This window comes from Gymnodraco acuticeps, unplaced genomic scaffold (assembly GCF_902827175.1).
Source record: "Gymnodraco acuticeps unplaced genomic scaffold, fGymAcu1.1, whole genome shotgun sequence".
In the NCBI taxonomy this organism is placed as follows: domain Eukaryota; kingdom Metazoa; phylum Chordata; class Actinopteri; order Perciformes; family Bathydraconidae; genus Gymnodraco; species Gymnodraco acuticeps.
Genome location: NW_022992177.1, coordinates 2,988,009 through 3,008,266, shown reverse-complemented (window position 1 = coordinate 3,008,266; position 20,258 = coordinate 2,988,009). Strand labels below are relative to the sequence as shown.

Sequence of the window (20,258 nt, the reverse complement as noted above, 5' to 3'; positions counted from 1 at the left end):
TTTTATGATGGGTGCTTTACCTACTGGGTTTGTAACGAGGACTGTCCTGGCTCGTAAATGTTTGTCATTGTTATACAACTTCAATTAAATTACTTATAGTGGAAGAGTAAAGCAGAGAGCAGTCTGCTGTGCCCTCCTAATAAATCATTCTCAACCACCTAAAACATGGATCACCATCACATGGATGGCGGTATGCTAACAGAGAGGGTGGTGGTGATGAAGAGGATCAGACAGGAGTGGGGGGGACAGAGGTGGAGAGACGACTGTGTCCTGGTGGGCCGTTTTAGCTTTATTTGCCTACAGTAAAAATCATATTATTTACTCCTGTTCTCTAAAGGTCTTGCACACATAAACTGACACCATTGAGAAAAAAACAAAGGATACTCACGAACACACAGGTCTCCGCTCTCAAAGTAACCCGGGCAACACTGCGAGCGGCGCCTATACATGGTCCTCACTCCCCGCCGGTAAGCCGTCTTATAGCTTATCCTGGAAAAACGGACACACAGAGACAGCTGCGTGATGCAAAGAGTGACCCTCGCTGAAGGGCAGAAAAACATATAGAAGTTGAAAGTAAACCCTGGCATACATTTCCATTGGCACGTTTTTTTAAAGTGCAACAAGAAAAAAAAGATTAAAAGCTATGTTAATTTTGCATAAAGTAGCTGCTACTTAAAAATGATGTACTTGAGAGGTGTCTGTACTTTCTGCGTGTCTGTGTTTAGTTAGATGCCCATTTTAAACCTTAATGGATCATTAAAACATGAGATGATTACAGCCAGTGGCATCGAGGATCTGAGCACTGACGCATTAACAAGGACATTCACTATGGCCTTCATTGACAGTAAAGGGCGAGTCACTCATGAAACAAATATGGGGACGAATTCTGCTCCTCCAAACGTACCTGTGCCTCGTGCATTTAAACCAGTTGAGGATGTCTGTGCATCTGGTGTAGTAGATCTGGTCAAACGGGTGAGCGTAGGACTCTTGGACAGTCACAGCGTAGCTAAAAGAAAGGAATGTAAAGACACCAGTGGTAAAGAGTCATTTTGAGATAATATAACCTAATTTAAATGGTATATTAAAATGTCATGTTATGCCACTCTTTCAGTATTACATATCCGATGGAAATTGTGCTTACATTTATATTTCCAAAATAAGTTGTCATATTTAGATTTTACATTTAGAATTAAGACTATAAACTAGAAAATATAATAAATTGTTAAAAAATGTACCCAGTGGTTTGCCTTGTTATGTTTCAGATGTCTATTTTTTTTTTTTAAGCAATTCAACCAAAGAGACAATTTGCCTCAAGAAAAAAAAGAAAAAAAACAATACTCCACAAAAAACAAAGATGAGAGGATATTACAAAGACAGAATTTGTTTTGTATTATTTCCTTCCCCCTTAATCCTCTAGAAACCCTTCAGATGTGTTTCTTTGGAGGGGGGTCCGACCCCTGGGATAAAAACCACTTGAATAAATTATTAAGCTAGCTCAACCTCGACCAACAGCGAATTTCTGGTGTTACATCTCTGTTAACAAGCCTGATAATATAATAATTGATCAAAGGAGCTTTTTTTCTTCACAACCCATATCTTTACATTCATACTATAAGTCAATTTAGCTGATAATGCCTCGAGTTCTGTTTTTTTTTTGTACTGGTTCTTTTTATTTTTCACTCTGATAATTCTTCCGTCAGTGCAACACTGCATCATATTAAACATTTCTTGGAACATAGATTTTAATGCTACTGGGAGAATTTTGGAGGAAAATAAAACAATACATAAACAGTACGCAGGCCCTGTCAGTGGATATAGTTCGAATGAAAGTAATACAATAACTTTGATATGCAAAGAAAGGACTTGAAAGGAGCTTTTAGGTGATTCATGTTCGTAATATATATGCAGCCGGTCGCAGTCTGAGGATATTGGAGGACCTCAAAGCCGTGAACACAGCCCACTTAGGGAATTCATTTTTGATGCCAACAAGGTGGAATCACAATCCCTAAGTACACTCACCTTGGTCAGGCAATAATCCAGATAATATATCTTCACACCTCTCTTTCCTCCCCTTTGCATCGAGCGCAGAAATTATTCTCGCTTATTTCTCATAAATGACACTGCCCGCCACAACTAATAATTATTCAGGCTCCATCGTTGTTGTGATTGATTGGGATGAGAGTACACTGATCAATTTCCCTGCGTATTTCATTTGAGCTGCAACTCCTCCCATCTCTCAGAGCCTAGCGACATGAGCTGTGTGAGATCGATAATGCTGTATGGACTTTGAGAATAGATCTGCAACTTTGGTTAACAGCGTTTGTAGGAAGGACATTGAAAAAGTTCCAGGATCAACTATTTCAGTCCTGGAGGCTGGTGCTGCTTAAATACAGCCGTTCCCTTCTAAATCTAAAATTCAATGTGTTATCACATACAGATGAAGCTTACCTCTCCCAGTGGCTGCAGACATTAGGGTCATCTGGATTCAGACTCCATACATTATAGGTCGATCCCAGAACCAGCAGCAGAGCCGGCAGGGCAACAGACGACCACATCCTTCACTCTGAGAGGAGACAGGGAAGAAAGATAGATGGTTGTAACTTCAGTTTTCATGGTGGGCTTTTAAATAAGAACCTATTTCATTTCATTTCAAACCTTTATTCAACCAGGTGAATCCCAATGAGACCATTGATCTCTTTTTCAAGGGAGACCTGCAGCAAGTAGGTTATTTGATCTTGGAAGTGTTAAATCTCCAATAATAGAAATTGCCTTTTAAAAATGTTGCCTATGTTTAACGCAATAAACTAGATTATTTTTTTAAATATGCTTTACGTATTTTTCTTATGTACGACATATCACTCTCATACCAAAGCTATAGTTAATATAAAAACTACAGCTAGAGGGCAGTTAGTTAAGCTTAGCATAAAACAATGAAAACAACAGAGGACCCCACTACCAGGGCTTGTCTAACACATTTCCTTCCAGCAATTCCAGAGCTTATAAAAAGTTACATTTATTGTAATTTAACTGTAAAAAAAAGAAATGTGTTTTACTGAGGCAAAGGTGGACCCTCATTAGTTGAACTTTTGTGCTCTTCTCCTGCTGGTAATATAAACGTACAAAGATGAGATAAAAAGAAAGAAAGACATTTTGCATATGAAAATTGCGTTAATTTGCCTTGCTTTTTGTCTAAATAGACAGGTAGAGAAGTGGATTCTGATAACTCTGAAAAGAGCATGACATTTTTCCTGGCTGTTGATTCATAATTACAAAGAAAGTGGTTTGAATCTTCTCATCATACTCTCTTCAAGAAAAAAGTGTTTTTGCCAAAAAGTCAAACCATTCAATTTCTTAATATTCCAGTTAGAACTGAAACAATAAATGATTAGGCCTATGCTTGTTTAACATGTGCTCCTATGCTTTTCACCTTCAATAAATCCTTCAAAAACCACATGTGCTCTGCTCAGTGAGCAGCTCAGAGATGAAACCTCCCTGTGACAGTGACAGAGACGCTGATTTGTTTAGACCAGCAGGTTATTTCATTAGACCCACAGGCGGAAGGGTGCATATTATCAACGGACATGACAGTGATGGATTCGCCACACGAGCAGAATTTACCTTAGCACGTTGCTACCGAAGATAAAGGATGTTTGGATGACACATGCATGACTGACACACAACATCTCGCACTTAAGGTTAACAGCTGCATGCCAGAGCAGCGGCGTAACTGTATCTTATGTACAGTATGGTGATGGATTGTGGCCTCTAGAGAATAGAAAGCACATTGTTGTATTATAAATACAAACACATGAGAATAAATAGGGAAACTGGCTGTATATATATATATATCTTTGTAAAGCTCAATGGAGTGTATACATAATGTGATAGTTTGTTCATTCATTAAGCTGTGTGTGCTCTGCATGTGCTACGTTGTGTTAAAAAAGGTTGTGTTCAATATTTCCGAGTGACTGTATCCAATAACACAGGCATTCACATGTTCGGCTAATCTTCTGCATTGATAGCCGCATGTAGTTCACCTACATGTGAAAGAAAATCAATCAGGCCTCCACTTCCTCTAAGTAGCAGTTCATCTGAGCAGGCAGAGGTCATGTTCATTTCCTTAACAGGATGATTCATCAAGAAACACAGATGTTAAAGGGCTACAGCTACTTTCATATTCAGGCCCTTCTATGAAACAATCCTGTTAAATACTACCGAGACCCTGCTTGATTGACTTAAAAGCTTTTATTGCTCCTGTGATTAGACCACCACCACCCATAGTCATTTCTCTTAATGACTCTGGACAAGTGGAAATACTCATAACTTCTCACGTCATTCTGCAAACCTCACAAGTTCTTAGAATCCTGCGGTGGGAGGCAGAACGGTGATAACATTTAGATTTTCCTGAATTTGTGGCAAGGTAGCCAGGTTAACCAGCCAGAAGCACGTGTCCCTGAGCTCACCTAATCCTACTGCCTGTGGTCCCCGGGTGTTTGTTGTGGCGGCTGAAGGGGCTCGGGAAGCACACAGTGACAGAAGTGCCGCTGTGCCCAGACACACACACTCACTGGCAGAGGTGATGACAGGTCGCAGATCTGTGGGAGAAGAAAAGTAATGAGCTTATGATGACACACAGAAGACACACGCTCCCTTGCTTGCTCTCACACACACACATATGCACGTACACACACACTCATACATTTCTTATGGGATCAAGGATCTCAACAGGAATATAGTTCACAAAAGCTGCTCTTGAAAGGCCAATTTACTCTGCGGAGCCTTCACATCCGACCACACAGTTTTCATTCCCTTTTCCAGCATCCCTCCTACCTGATATCCACTGATACTCTTACTTACCCACAGAAATAAAAGCCTACATTAACTGAAGAGGGTCTCGTACAATGAACTCTGTGCACACTTCAAACACTACAAGTGGTTTGTGCACAATGTGACAAGATGACGTTACGTGTGTTCATTAGCGATGAATGCACGCATGAAGAGAACATTGATGTGTTTATCATCTCTTTCACTATGCTGCTCTTAATGATTCCTCCAGGAGGTCAGAGGGCGGGTATGAGATTCTGTCGCCGTTCATGTGCTGTGAATTCTGAATAGCATGTTAACATATGCATGACATAATAAAACGGCTGTTTTTGTTGTCGGCTAAATAAATAATTCAAGATTTTTTTTCTTTTGCATGTAAGCTGTTGCTAAGGCTGAGCTGGGCGGACATTGACACAGAAGACTGACCAATTATAGAAAGAATAGACTTGTCATGTCTATAATCAGAACTGAGTTTAAATTAACCCGTCTACGGAGAGCCCTTATCAACAAGCACTAACACTTAAATAAAGTAACATTAGGATAACTGGATCATATTTAGCAGATACAAAAAAAAACCTTTACTTATTTTTTCCCCCAACAGAAACCCTTGTAAAGGTTGTTTTGTCATTTATTTAACTAGTGCTTAATGTGGCAATACAAGTTCCACATTATAAACACTGTGATTTCTAATTAACTCCTAAAGTAGTCATCAAAGCACTTCAAGACACTTCAGATTTGCTCATGACATAAGTTCTATGGTTTTTAGTAAACAGAAATGATTTTGAATGCTGTATTTTTTTCTCAGCCCACCATGAAAGAAAGACTGCAGCTGCAAATTCTGACCTAATATTTTCTTGCCACTACAGTTAGGTATCACACTGAGATGTCAAGCCAAATCTTACCCTAATCTGCTCCACTGAGTTATTTGTGTGCAGCGCTGCATTTGCCAGAGGAAAAGGCTGGTGACTTTAAATATTGGAATGTCAAGGACAGGAAAATCCTTGATATTGTTTCATACCTGAATAGATCTCTGCCTTGTCCTTTAACATGGTTCAACATTTTAAATCTTTAAAATAAAGACAAAAATGACGGTTCACTGGGTCGAAGTGACTTTTGTTCATTGTTTATTCTGCATACAGAAACAAGGATGAACAAAGAGCACTGCATGAGACAGAGAAGTCGGATCAATATGGCGCTTCATCACTTGGGGCTCTTCTGTATTCCTCTCCTCTTCCCTGTATCTGCCGACATCCGCAAAAACATTTTGTTTCTGTTTTGGCTTCAAACATGTTCACTTTACACCAAACTAAATGCTCTCCAGAGACCTTACTCCCCCCTAAATGAATTCCTATCCTGTTCCCCATCACTTTGATTACTGAGAGTATGAAACCCTCTCTCTCTCTGTGAGCTGCTACATCTGATCCGCTGAAAAACTGCTGAAATAGCAACATCTCTTAGGCTATTGATGGAGACACAAGTGCAAAGTGCAAGAAGCAGGTTAAACTGTAGAGTGAAGGTGTGTGTCGGAGCTAGGGTATGTGAGGATAAGGACTTCTGAATCTTGACACGGACTATGGTTAACATCAGACACCTGCCTGCAGAAACATTGATGAGCCAGACCTCTGTCCCCAGCACCACCTCAGCACAGACATCTGCATGATTAAAGCCGTGTGTCTCCAGCATGTGACTTATTAAAGTGCAATGCAATTAAGCACCCTGTCCCCTGGCTGACCAGCACCTGCACTCTTGCATGAATGATGCTCGGCAGACATGACTGACTGGTACAAGTCAGAAGCTCCCCTCCCATCTACCCCAGCTGCTTCTCAGTCTCATCCTAGTGCTCTATGTGCTCATTTATCACAATGCTCAATTTCTTCTTGCTTGTGTTAATTTACATCTACATAATGGAAACCAGTCAACGGAAACATTGCTTGGTATTGCAATCTTGTCTGGAGCAGCACAGAGAATGCCTGATCAGTTGTGGGTGTGTGTAACATGTCTTTGCACCATCAGCCTATTATCCCTCCTATAGATTCAAGCGGAGGGCTCATATACAATTTTTATGAGAATCCTCCCGGCCACTCAATCTGTTTTGTAATCACTACTGAAGGCATCCCGGAGCAACCTAATTCGGAGTGATCTAAAGGTTACAGGTGTAACCGCGCAGCACAGAGTGCCAATGAGATGAGCCCACTGCCGGCCATCCCTGTCTGCTGCTGGGGGCTGAGAGTCATTAGGAGTCAGGCCTCATTAGAGAGCTGCGCTGTGGTGCATCAGAGACACTGCAGCCGAGCGATAGAATTACTAACAAAGCACTTATATACTAATAAAGGGCTGGCTTATCTAAAGCCAGTTGAGTAGCACTTAAAATGTTTTAGCTCTATGAAACCTGATGTACTTATATGATTCTGTTTTCTTCAAGTTTGTATCTTGTTGGTCGAACGCACTTATTGTAAGTCGCTTTGGATAAAAGCGTCAGCTAAATGTAATGTAATGTAATGTAATGTAATGTAATGTAATGCAGCCACACACCTGAGCGGCTGATGTGCTGGAGGCCAGGGGGACAATGACATGTCGGGGGCCGTGCTGGTTTCTGACAAGCGGAGCATAAAAACAGCACACACTGAATTTCTGCTTCTACCGCCTGCAAAAACTCAGTTTAAAGCTCCTTGGATTTTACTGCAGTATTTTAGGCCCATGTTTCAACATGGGCGAAGTGGTGGAAAGTAATTAGGTGAGATAAATGTACACAAGTTAGAGCATGGTGTAATGATAATGTTTTCTTTAATTTGCCTCTATATTGTTTAATGTATTAATAGATATCAAACAGAAACTAAATTGTCATGTTTAATCGTTATTTAAGTAAATTAATCCAGAGTTGGGCACATCTTCTCCAATGCCTCCCAACTAAACTCCTGTTTCCAGGACAATATAAATGCTCATTTGCTTTAGCTGATAAACTTTTGTCTTTTAAAAAGAGACTAATACATGTATCTGACAGTTAATGTTCCAGGTTGCTTTGCAGATTAAGATTGAACAAATTAATCAGATTTATTCGTTATAAATCATTGTTTGAGATTCAACCCAGCAATTCATTGTCAAAAGCTACACCATTACAATATTACAAAATAATTTCTTTATGCGCCTTTAGACAATAGAATGTTTAATGAATTGGATTAAGAATAGAACCAGTCTGCAAAAGAAGTACTACATAGTATTTTTTGTTTTAATCAAGAACAGATCTTATACTTCTTCCACCACAGAACATACTAATTTAACATTATGTTGTCTGTTTTTATCTTTATGGCAACAAGACATTTTCTTAATTTCTCTTGACTTTTCATTTTATTCCTCTCTATATACACACATCACTTTAAAGAGGCCAAATGCATTGAGTTCAAACGTATTGATGTCGTAAAGCCTGAGAGGGTGTTTGTCGCTGCATTTATGGGAATTTCAGTAATGCTGACAGCATGAAGTGCAGCCAAGGCAGCAATGTCTTATACCTGATCTCAGTAAAAATGCACTCCTGGGTACTTTTCTTTTTATTACACTTGAATGATTAGGAATGCCGGCTTGACATGATCCAGCTAAGGATTAACTTCACAATCTCTCAATCTCAGACCGGCCACTGAGGGACTATAACACTGCTCAGCTCTGGTTATGGATGTTATTAGTTCAACTCATTTGTGAGGACATAGGACATATAGGACATAGTTCTCAATATTTTATCAAAGACAGGAAGAAAAGTTTCACCCTGCCTTAGCTCTGGGTTTGAACATATGATGAGGGAAAGATCCCATTAGTGCAATATGAAAGTTATTAGCTGTATTGTGTTTTCAGTTTCCCACTTTAAAACAGTGTTTCTGATGATATATGTATAAAATACAATGTACAAAAACAGATATTGTATTTAGAGACTTCATCTTATAGTATGCAGGTGCAATTCTAATTAATCAGGCTGCCATCAATTAAACTATTTTGATCATGGATTTATCCGTTGAAGTCATTTTTCCAGCATCGGACAAAATGCCAATTTAGCCAGCAGACTAAATAATCAATCATAAAAAAGAACCATTAGTTTTAGCACTGGTATATGTTTTTCAAAAGGGGACACATTCCAACATTTGAATTTAACAAGTTATTATGGTATTGAATAAATGATAGGATGGAAATACATTATATAGTGGAGTTACATTCTCTTGCGTCAAGCCTTCAAATATTTTTAACTTCACTTGAGTCACTCGCCAACCATTAATGAATTTATAACATCCAACCCTCCGCTGACAGCAGTGGTAAATCGTGGGAATTATGAGCGATTAGGAAAATCCTCAGAGAAGCTTTACACTGGTAGTTCTTCAGCTGCTGCAGTGGGCCTTCAACACGCGCTCTTATGAAACCACTATAACGCAACAACACAACTTCCATGATTCCATTTGGATGTGGATGCACCTGGGAAAATGCTGTGCGTCGTTTAACAGGAGCTTAATTCTGGCCACATGGTTTATTCATGCGGCGACCGTTGATATCATGACTCTCATAAATCACGCAGTGCGGCATGCTGGACGTCCACGGGCTCGGGCAGGGCTCACTAATCTCAACACCATCTTTCATCTGAATAACCTTGCCTTACCGCAGGGCAGGCCAACACCAGACACAGCCCATTGGAGGGGGACTCTCCTCATACTTTAATTTCTTTCAGTCTGGGCACAAAGACTTTCTGCAGCCTGTCAGAGCAGACACACTGGCCTGTGTGCTCGCAGGCAGCAGTCTGCCCGCTCTCCACCACAGGCAATAATAAGAAATTGCTTCATGGACATCAGAGGAACTAATCTAGTCTAACGTTAGCTTTATGAATGTAGAATCAGGCACACAAGGGAGGAGAGCAGTGGGGCCGGGCGAGCCATCTGTTCAGAAGTGGTTCAAAGAAAGAGCAGACAATTTGAAACTAATGTGAGTAAACATGATCATCAAATATAGATAATAGGATGGAGCTACTGCAACTTTGCCCTCAATTTGGTCATGCTTTTTCTACTGTCAAACATTATTACATATTTTGTACTTAATAGGATTTAGGTACTAATCCACATAACAGTCACAGAATCCACAACCATAAACACGCCACCGATTACCGCCTTCAGGCCTACATTTTACGTGATAAAACTAATTAGTGAAACAACACCACTCGATGAATCAAAAATAACAATATGCCTGTGTGACATAGCTCTGCCTGCTGCTAGAACAGTCACTATGTTTCACTCCATGCTTCTAATAATAAACCGCAGGCGTCACAGTGACAGCAGAATGTCTCGCTATGCCCTCTGCACTGCGTCTGTCCTCTCTCCACGGCCTGGCTCCGGCCTCCTGCTGCCACCAGGAGGAAGCACCAGCCTCCTCTTCCTCGCACCAGTAAGGCTCTCCTTCCCCAAAAAGACAATTAGCCACCCTGTGACTAACTAAAAATAACATAACAGTTGGACATCTTAGGACAAATTAACATGCTTATTAACCTGTTGAACCTTCTGCTCTGTCCCACCAGGAGAACAAAACTGAGCTACTTTATTACTTTGGAGGTCTGTTCAAGGAAGCACAGACACACAATCTTGCACACTAAGCAGCCAAGACAGTTATTAGTATATTCTATAAAGGTTTCATCCTCTACAGAGAGAGGGCAGAACCCAGCAGAGGTAGGGTGTGGACAGAAAAACAAATGAACAAAAAGCAGAGGGAAGAAGGCACTGAACAGGCAAGTTGAGGCGCTAGCTGAGCAGCTCGCCATGAAATGCTGAAACAACAGCATGGCTGCCAGGGCAATTTTACACTCCAATAGATTCACACCTCAGCCACCAACCCCTTCCAACTCTGAACCTTACGTCTTCTTGGTGTCTTCATTTATTTTGTGTCAGTGTCCAAGATGTGAGAAGCCAAGCAGTGAGAAACTCGTCCCAAATGTCGCAGGGTAAGCGGTGTGTGAAGCAGACAGGGGGAGCGAGAAGATAAAAGCCACTGCGCCTGGATGAACCTCGCTCTCTGTGCAGACAATGTAGAGATTTCTCTACCAAGAGTACTGCACTTCACATTAGTGGTACACATAGGAAAACACATAACAAGTGTGTAGTTGTTTACTGATCACTGTATGTGCTGCAGGGGAAGAAGCATGGATACAGAAGTACATCAGTGTAGAAAATACTCCAGTCAAATTATTGAACTTAAAATCTTGTTTAAGTGGAAGTACATAAGTATTATCAGCAAAATACACACAAAGTGTCAAAGTAGATGGCCTATGAGATTGATATATCATTATATATGACATAATTAGACTTTGAATAAATTGATGAACCAGTGTTAAGGTCATGATGATGCAGTGTGTAAGCAGAACATAGCTATGCTTGTCAAGGTGAAGCACATTTTTACTTCTTTAGTAAATAGTAACTAACTATTAGGGTCCAAAGATGAATCTGGTGGTGATGAGATGACTAATAGTAGAATAAAAATATATATAATAATATATATATTTATTTCTCTAATATTTGAATTATTCTGATCCATGGACAATTTGAACTGTTATTGATATTAGATTGTGTAATAAGTTTAAGGGAAAGTGTGCTTGTTGGACCTGCCAATAGCTCACAGACCTCTAAAACAGGACATTGATTTGTATCCAAAAGGGGTCACTAATCAAAACAGTTCGAACCACTATGTAATCTTTAACAATGTGTTATCAATGTATCCTGCAGTTGTTTTACACAAACTATTCATTTGAAAAGTTACTTCAGCCGGCCGAAACGTCAACATTACAATATTTTCATCTGAAATGCAATGGAGTTGAAGCATAAGGTAACAGTTAAAGTAAATTACAAGTACCTACAATGTCATGCAGTACTTGACCTTATGTACTCAATTACTTTCAACTACTGATGTACTGTAGTTTTGGTATTGTAACTATCAATCCAGTGCAGGCCAACTCTATTAAAAATTCAGATATATCCAAGACCCAGTCGGATCTCTCACAAGATTAATGTGTGTGTATTTAGGTGCAAATTATTTTCTAAAAATAACCAATCAGAATAGAATATTAAAGACTAAAAGCTCCCACTTTCCTCGGTATATCAGTGGATTACTCCCTCTGCCAGCCAGTGTAGCACATTAACCTTTTGGATTACCAGTCAATGACTACAAGAGGGATGATTTACTATCATGATTATTAAGTCTGAAAATATGCTTCTGCAGCACGTAAAACCAGGCCATCGTACAACCAGATGATCGCAATTTAGTAAAATGATAGCTCCATCAACCAGATTTGCATTAAAGATGTATGCCTCATTTTTGCGACTATGACCTTTTAAATGTCCTTGAATCCCCTTGAGCATAACACGCCTCCACTACTTAGACTGAATGCATTTTTTTTAAATGATCCAAAGAGAGGATTGCTTGGCTTTATTCAGCCTGCCTGATGAATACACAAAGAAGATACCTAAATTCATCACTACATGACAGAATCAAATGAAGCCAAAATGTAACAGATGGTGAGAACGCACATACATCCAGAGTCAAAGGTAGGAGTTTGCTTGTATAATCATTAGGATACATAATACAATTACTGGGCTGAAGAAACAATGCAGTGAAACATGTTCTATAAATCCTCAGCTTCATAAGAGGTTCACATTGTTAAAACTCTTTCTGTATCTCTATTTCCCTGTAGGGTAAAATACTACAATATAATTGTGTCATGGATCACAATAGTGTAATACATCACCATGAAATCCAACAAACAAAATAAAATAAATGTAATGCACTCATATGCTCTCATTGTCTGTGATTGCAGTTTTCTCTGCCATCTCAACCTACACAGCCTTGTGCTCTTTATTATTCTAAAAATCTATACAAATCTAACCAAAAGTTTCCCTGACACCCTTACTTGCTACTTTTTGAGCCATTATTCTCATAACTCCCCCATGGCCATGGCAGGCAGGTCTGGTGCTGGTGCTTGGGGTGCCAAGTACCTGCGCCCCCCCTGACCTTCTGCTCTCTGGACAGGTCAGAGTGTGAAAGCATCGCCTGCGAGGGGCAAAAGGAGGGACACTCGGCTGCCTGGTGTATTATTCATGAGTCGCCCCTGTTGAGTGGGCAGTTATTCAGCATCCAAATCCCAGATGTGGTTCAATCTGTGCTCCATTCACTGCCCTAACTGCTGGCCATTGATCAATAGCGAGGTATCCGGGTGCTGAATAAGCGCAGGGGCTTTATGTTATAGAGCTCAAAGCGCCTAGCACAACAATCAATCACTAGACATTGGAAATGGGCCAGAGTTTGCTTGCTGGAACTGATCGGACAGGATGAGAGGAGATGCATCTTCAATATTTATTAAACACGAGTAGCACAGCATGTGGCTGAGATGTGGCTGCAATACGTTCCATATCAGGTATACGTGCAATGAGGCAATAAGGCCGAGTGAATGCAAGTAAGCATCTCAGTTTCTAAATCAGATTTTACTTCCACAGAAGTTATCTGCAATGTAATTATATCAGCAAGAAGAACGCACACATACAGTAACACAAAAATGCTATGATGAGGTCCCTCTCTGAAAGGTGCCAGAGGCAAGGTATCACACTCCAATAGGCATCACAGTATTAATGGACAGTTGAGCACAGAGAATCATTGTCCACTTTAAATCATCAATCATCAGTCAAACAAATGCAGCATAACCACAAGTCTTCCCTGTCTGCATTTGTCAAGATGATGATCATCCATCATGTTGCAGAATTACTGTATAATGTGAAATGTGAATACTGAATAATAATGAGTACGCATGTGTCGGATAGCCTATACAGGACTTACTGTGATACTTATTGAACCACCTAGGTTGTGTCCTTAAGAGTTCAAGTGCAGGTCAGCGTTTCATGTTAATTACATATGTTGTTCTTGTTAGGAATTTTAATTCATGAAGAAATATTGTTTGATCATCAAAACACAACCTAATAGATATATAATTAAGACCCATGAAAAGCTCACACTGCAGGATGCAGTTCATGTTTGAGTTTGTTTAACAGGAATGGGTATTGTTGAGTTTAAAAAACAAAAAGGAAGGTAGAAAAAACTGGCTTCACTTATGAAAGTAATAATATACATTTTAACTGATTTCCACAATTTGTTATACTCTCTTATAGCCTCTCAGTACATTTTTGATGCTGTCAAATTAACATTCATCTTTAAACGCATGATCTTACAATGAAAAGAAAAGCCAACATTTAGGATGCTCACTGATTATCTCTGGATTCTTTAACGCTTAAATTAGTGATTTAATCATTTTAAAACGTTACAGTAATTACTGCAATTATAAAAGCAAGTACAACAAACTGCAAAGTCGACTATGCATAAAAAGCATATGCCTGAGATGGAGAAGCGGATTTTTGCTGTCTCAGGCATAATGATGAATAATAGCCTTATCAACAAAGCACAACACATCCCAACACGCTGGGATCTTATCACTGCTCATTTCCTCAGCTCATGTACTTCCTGTATCTCGGTTGGAGAATGTGTCGTGTGGTTCCCTGCTCTCCCACTGACAACCTAGTCATGTCAAAAAGATTCAGGCTTTATGGTAACGTTCCTTTCACAAGACAAGAAAGGAAAAAAGTGGCAGGTGTAAGCAGAATCATCAGCAGTATTTGCAAAAAGTCACCAGATTCCCACAAGGGACATGCTTGTCATTAAAACAAACAACAAAAGAACTGATGAGTGCATTAATCAGAGCGCAGCCAAGCATCGATGGGGAGAGCTGTAGTCCGTGGCGTTCCTCCCCAAGAGTGCCTGCACCTGAGGGAGGGGGGGGGGATTAACACTGCTCCACACTGAAGCCCCTGTATCTGAAATCTGCCTGAGCTCATCGTTTCTGCTCCTTGCTAAGAGGCTGTGGCTGGAAATCAGGCTCAGGCAATCTATTCCCCTGCAGAGCGCTGGCTGACCGACATCAATGCCGTGCATTGTCGAATTATTAATTAAATGCATGCAAGCGTAATCAGAAGCAGACATGGTCAGACCTTTGGGACAGCTAATATAGAATTGAAGCAGAATCTAAATTGGAGATTTCCTCTTATTTTTCAATGCCAGCTTGCTATGCTGTTTTAAAAATGTAGCATCACTTTGCACTTATCTAACTTGGTTGATGCAAATCCTGCTTGACCATGACTTTTTCTTACCGTACAGACTTAGACAAACAAAAAAAGTATGACAAAAAGGACTCAAACAAGCTTTTGTTTGAGTCAACCAATAGAGTAAAAGCTCCAGCACACATTAGAATGTTTACATAGTTATATCAGATGAGGGTGTATGTTGCATTATATTGTTTTTATTCCCTCTACACAGGCATTCAAAATGTAAATGCCACAGCTTTTAAAAGCATACCAAAAAGTTCAGGTTCTGCCTCCTATATTTCATTAACTTTTGTTAATACAGTTGCTTTGGCTCCAGGGTATTTGCTCAATGCTATTTTGCTGAAATAATAAGATCTATCAGTCAGTGCAAAGCAAAAACAGCTTAATTTGCAGAATAAAGGTCATTCAAGCTGTTACTTTTGAGGGGCTTCGACAGAAAAAACAGTGTTCAAAACAACAAACACTGCCTTGAAATATTACAGAACACTGAGGTATTCACTAGTTCTCAACATCACAGTCAAGTTTACAACGATGAGCTGACTATGCTTTGCCCTTGTGGACTGGACCCATTATACTTATTTTCCTACAGAACACAGTATACTGCAAATCTAGATATGCTGCTAGAGACTATTCACACTGCCAAAAACATATCTGGCCTGTGGGGGAAATTGTTCCTCGGCATATGTGCTGAAGAGTGCTTCCAAATCTTTTAATTCACATGTGATTAAGAGATTATTGAGCTTGCATGAGTCCAAACCAGTGTTAATTGCATTCATTGAATATTTAAAGAACAAATTAGTGTGTCCTCTAAATCCTTCAGAAATGTAAATTGTCCTTACAGTTTTTACGTATACTTTCATTATGTCTTATCTACATTGTGAATGGTTATAAGTGTGCAAATCAAATTCCTAACATGTAAAGCAATTTCTCTGTTTGCTAATAGAATGTGTCCTTGTGACATGAGAGAGCCGTATGCCTTCCACAGCCACACTTTCATTAATCAACACTAATTAAAGGTATTGATTTAGCCAAACATCAGGATTTCCAGTTGAAAGGGTTTACTAGACTGTAAAGAGCAAACAACAGAAAACGACCAAATGCACAAGCCACTCGTGTGCCCTTGAAGGCTCCGTCGCTTTGGAAGAGCTCAGAAAATGACAAAGATGTGTCCGCTCACTTCTCATTAAACAACGTCAGAATTCACAGCGTCTCGGAGGCAAATACCGTCCTTGGCTCGACTGAGAGCTGAAGCACTGAGGCTGAACTGAGTATCAATTTGTTTTCTGGCAGAATAACCTCTCAATGCTGGAAAAAGTTGTATGAAATCACAGCTTGAATCAAACCCCAAACCCTGAGGACCGGCAGATGGTATTCAACAGCAACCTCAGCTCACATGTGATGATGAATAGACACTTTATTAGAGGGTAAAATAAATGGAATGCTCATTGAACATGCCACACCACTTCAGCAGGTGCATGCTATTCCCGGAGAGACTAAAGCAACCGTTTGTGCAATAAATAAATAAAATGTATTTTTGATCACACAAGCTTTATATGCATAAGCTGCAAATAGAATTGTTTTTAAAGGTTTCATTATTACTGTACATTAAAAAGTTGTGTATACTGTATGAGCATAATAATGGGATACAATTACTTCAAAAGTGTATTATCTGCTGTAGAAAGTAAAAACCTGTCCTTATAAAGAATAAATCAATTACTTGATTGGCTGAAAATTACAATTTCAAACAGAAAACCATGTGGCTATTTATACCCAGGTTAATGGTTAACATATTGTAGAGACACAGTTTTTACATGACAGTAACATTACAATTACAAAAAGGAATATGTGGATTTGTTTGACTTCCAAAATAAAGGCTCTGTGGGAGTAAACAAATAAAAAAAAAGGTTTAGTCCACATTTTCTGATAGAATCAGAACCGTCTTTATTTGTTGCTTTAGTGGAATTGAAATAGCTTTGACTTTTAAACTCGTAATCTAAATTTCAAAATACAAAAAGGCCAAATACTTTAAATGATGTGAATTATTTATTTGTGCACCGTGAAAGATTTGGGTGGTTATTATAAGGGAAATAATGTAGAATCTAAAAATTGGGAAGTGATTAAAAACGACATGCGTCACCGTTACATACTCAAAAAACTTAAAAGACTTATGGAAATAAAGTCATCAAAGGGTAAGGAAGCAAATATGTGTTGAAAACATGAACTTATACATCTTGTACAAAGTGTCAGTCTCAGGTTCAAAACAAATCCTGCATTGCTGGAGTCAGTGCCAAGGCACATTTATGATAAATGACTTTATGACAAATTGCTATAATGCGGGCAACCCATGCAGAGTGTGGGATACAGTGCATGCAGCTCCAACAGGAAAAACAACCGTATCTACTGTAGGGCTTCAAATGAGACGTCTGTGTGTGTCAGTGCACCTCCTGTATCTGCCAGTCGTTTTTAAAAAAGTATTAATTCAACAAAAGCCGCCTTTGTCTGTTTATGTTGTTTTTTTTGCAAAAATAAATCTACAGCAGTAGTGACTTCATTATTTAACCGTGGTGCAGATCTGCTCATTGACCAATAGACTAATGAAAGTTTAATCGGCTGCTTTAGCTTGCACTATGTTGTCATCTAGTGGCTCAAAATTGACATAACATACAGCATGGGGTCTTTCTAGACTGAATCATGTTGTTGATCACAGCTGGCTGATTCACTCATGACTTTGATAGACACAACAAATGTTGGAATTCCACCGAGAAATTCAGCTAGAATTGAGAAAGACATTTGAGTCACAGGGGCTTCTTCAACCAATGTTAATGAGAAATGATTTAATCCCAGGGGAAGCAAGACATGCAATATTATGATCAGCTACAGTCACATAATTTATGAATAAACCCACCATAATGAATCTAAGCAGAGTTGGCATTGAAGCAGTTGAAACCAACTCTTTTAAACACACTTCTGCAGCATTAGCATTCCTTGAACGACAGACTTTAAAATCTCTGCGTCTTCAAACTAATAGCATTCCTGGCATACAAACGCAGTCTCCAAGCCGTGCAAAAAAAAACATAAACAACAATAGCATGTCAGCAAAATTATAAAACTCTCTGGATAGATTTATTTGGCAAAGTACGCACATTTCCATAGTATAGACTTGCCAATCGCCTAATTAAATAGAAAGCACCATTTGTCACACCAAGCAGCCAGCAAGCAGCAGGCTCCCCAAATGCCAATTTACTGCGGGCTTCGTCCAAAACACAAACTAAAAATGTAACAAATCTCTATTAACAAAAAAGAAAAGCTGTTTTATCAGCAGATACTGTACAGGGGTGGGGACATACAACACTGCAGCATTATTAGCATCCTCTGCTGATTAAGTCAAAGCTCTTTTTGTTTGGCGAAAAAAAAACTCACCCGTCTGGAGACTTGAGATTTAAAGTTATCGCCCTCGACAAAACAGCATTCAGCGGGTCCACGGTGCGACCCGGGCTTCCATGTTTCATTGGTGATAAACTCAAAATGCTGCTGGGTTAAAGCAGGTTGTTTGTGGGGTTCAGAGCGGCGTTGTGCAGCACGCACGGCGGGCAGAAGTCAGGTGTTGTGAGGGGACCTGCCGCTGCTTCCTGCCTCTTCTCTCTCCTCTCCTTCTCTGGTGGAGCGCGGCCCACTTTAAACTATGGTGACGTCATGGGGGTGATGCTGAAGACGCACGCCCCCCTCTCTCACCCTCACACACAAACCACTTCAACATAATCCCACAATATTCCTATAATTGAAATAAGAAGATATATGAAATGCACTTTTAAGGTAAACAACCTGTGGGACTCTTTAAAGGGCAAAAACTAGTTTGCTTATTTCTATTTAAGATTAGCTCCCATCTGTCAGCTTGCAAAAATGATATGAGGTGATGGTGGGTACATTGCCAGGAGCAGCGTGATTATTATAATTAGATCCTATATTTTTCCGCAAGGGTGAACACTACAGCTCTCCTCTGAACCAAGAAAAAAAGGATCAACTTAGATCAGGTGGAATTAGTTTTTCCTTCACCTTCTGCATTCAGATAATTGCTCCAAACCCATTTGACATATCCCCAGACCTCCAAAAGATTTCAGTTTTTTAAAGACGAAGTTAAGTAATGGTTGGTTGCAAAAAGTATTTGCAAGGTTTCAGTCAAACTCAAACTCAACTATCCTGATGTTTCCCAGAACATAAACTATCCCCATTTGGAATTTTCCACATGAAATATTTGGAAATATTTGGATAGTTTCACACTGTGACATTTAATAGAGGTATGATTATTTGGGGAAGGTCAGAGGCTTGAGAGTGTAACGGACAGGGCATCTAAGGTAAATATCCTTGTTTTAACTGGATTATTCTCTGACCTGACAAAACATTGTAAAGGACACATCTTGTGGTATTTAATGTTTGTTCTGATCCCTAATAAGTATTTTTTGTGTACCCAAACCTTGATAAAGCTTAACCCCTCTTTAATTAAAAACACATCAATGTGCACTGTTGAGAGGTTCCTTTATTACAATGATCACTGGCACTTTACTTTGTTTTGAGTCGATTCCACCTACACCGCCTGCTGCTGTAAACACTCAGAGCAACACGTATTGTATTGTAACACGTATATGGTATTAACCTGTGTCTGAAAATGATAACAAAAAAATGCACCATTTACTCCTGTTAGAGGAACATTGCCTTAAAACTGCATTGACCACCTGTTTTAGGGAGCCATTTTTAAAAGGAAACTATATGTGAGCCTTGTGATTTGCATTTTCAGCAGGAAAGACAACTATGATTAAGGGTAAGAGCCACAAACAGGGTATACAATCACAGAGATGGAGAAGTGGACTATAAGATCAAGATGGTTTTGGACTTTTAGGAAGATTATAGACAACAAGCAAAAATTGAGTATAACATGACCAGGTTCATGAACACAGTGGGTAGTAGGTAACAAAACAACACAAAATACTAAATTATATATAATTAAAAGTGGACATGCTTGTATTGTTCACCCAATGGCTATTCTATCGACACATTTGTCAGCTCACTTGATTTAAGGCAGAAGCATTTGACTCAATTAGATACATTTGCGTAATTAATCAACTTAATGTTTCAGCTCTAGTTCTGCACATGTTTGGGGAGTTTAATCTCTAACAATGCACCATATTATATAAGCTTTTTTTAATGTAAAATCCTCATTTGTAAAGTGACCTTTAGCCTAACTACACCTGTAAAATATGTACTGATATAGTGGTATGTGGCATG

At 39.4% G+C, this 20,258-nt stretch overlaps 1 protein-coding gene across 5 annotated transcripts in view; it reads right to left on the bottom strand.

The window, feature by feature from the left end:
* Positions 1-18,638, bottom strand: part of megf11 (multiple EGF-like-domains 11) — an 80,025-nt gene extending 61,387 nt beyond the window's left edge. For 4 of the 5 annotated variants that reach the window (XM_034204958.1, XM_034204956.1, XM_034204954.1 and 1 more), the window contains exons 1-5: positions 18,399-18,638; positions 4,464-4,595; positions 2,449-2,563; positions 905-1,006; positions 389-489 (exon numbers count right to left, since the gene is read on the bottom strand). In XM_034204958.1, coding sequence (XP_034060849.1) covers positions 389-489; positions 905-1,006; positions 2,449-2,555 — 310 coding nt within the window. In that variant the 5' untranslated portion in view covers positions 2,556-2,563; positions 4,464-4,595; positions 18,399-18,638. The remainder of the gene's footprint in view (positions 1-388; positions 490-904; positions 1,007-2,448; positions 2,564-4,463; positions 4,596-18,398) is intronic. The other variant, XM_034204955.1, reaches the window with a different exon arrangement.
* Between the last annotated feature and the right edge of the window lie 1,620 nt (positions 18,639-20,258).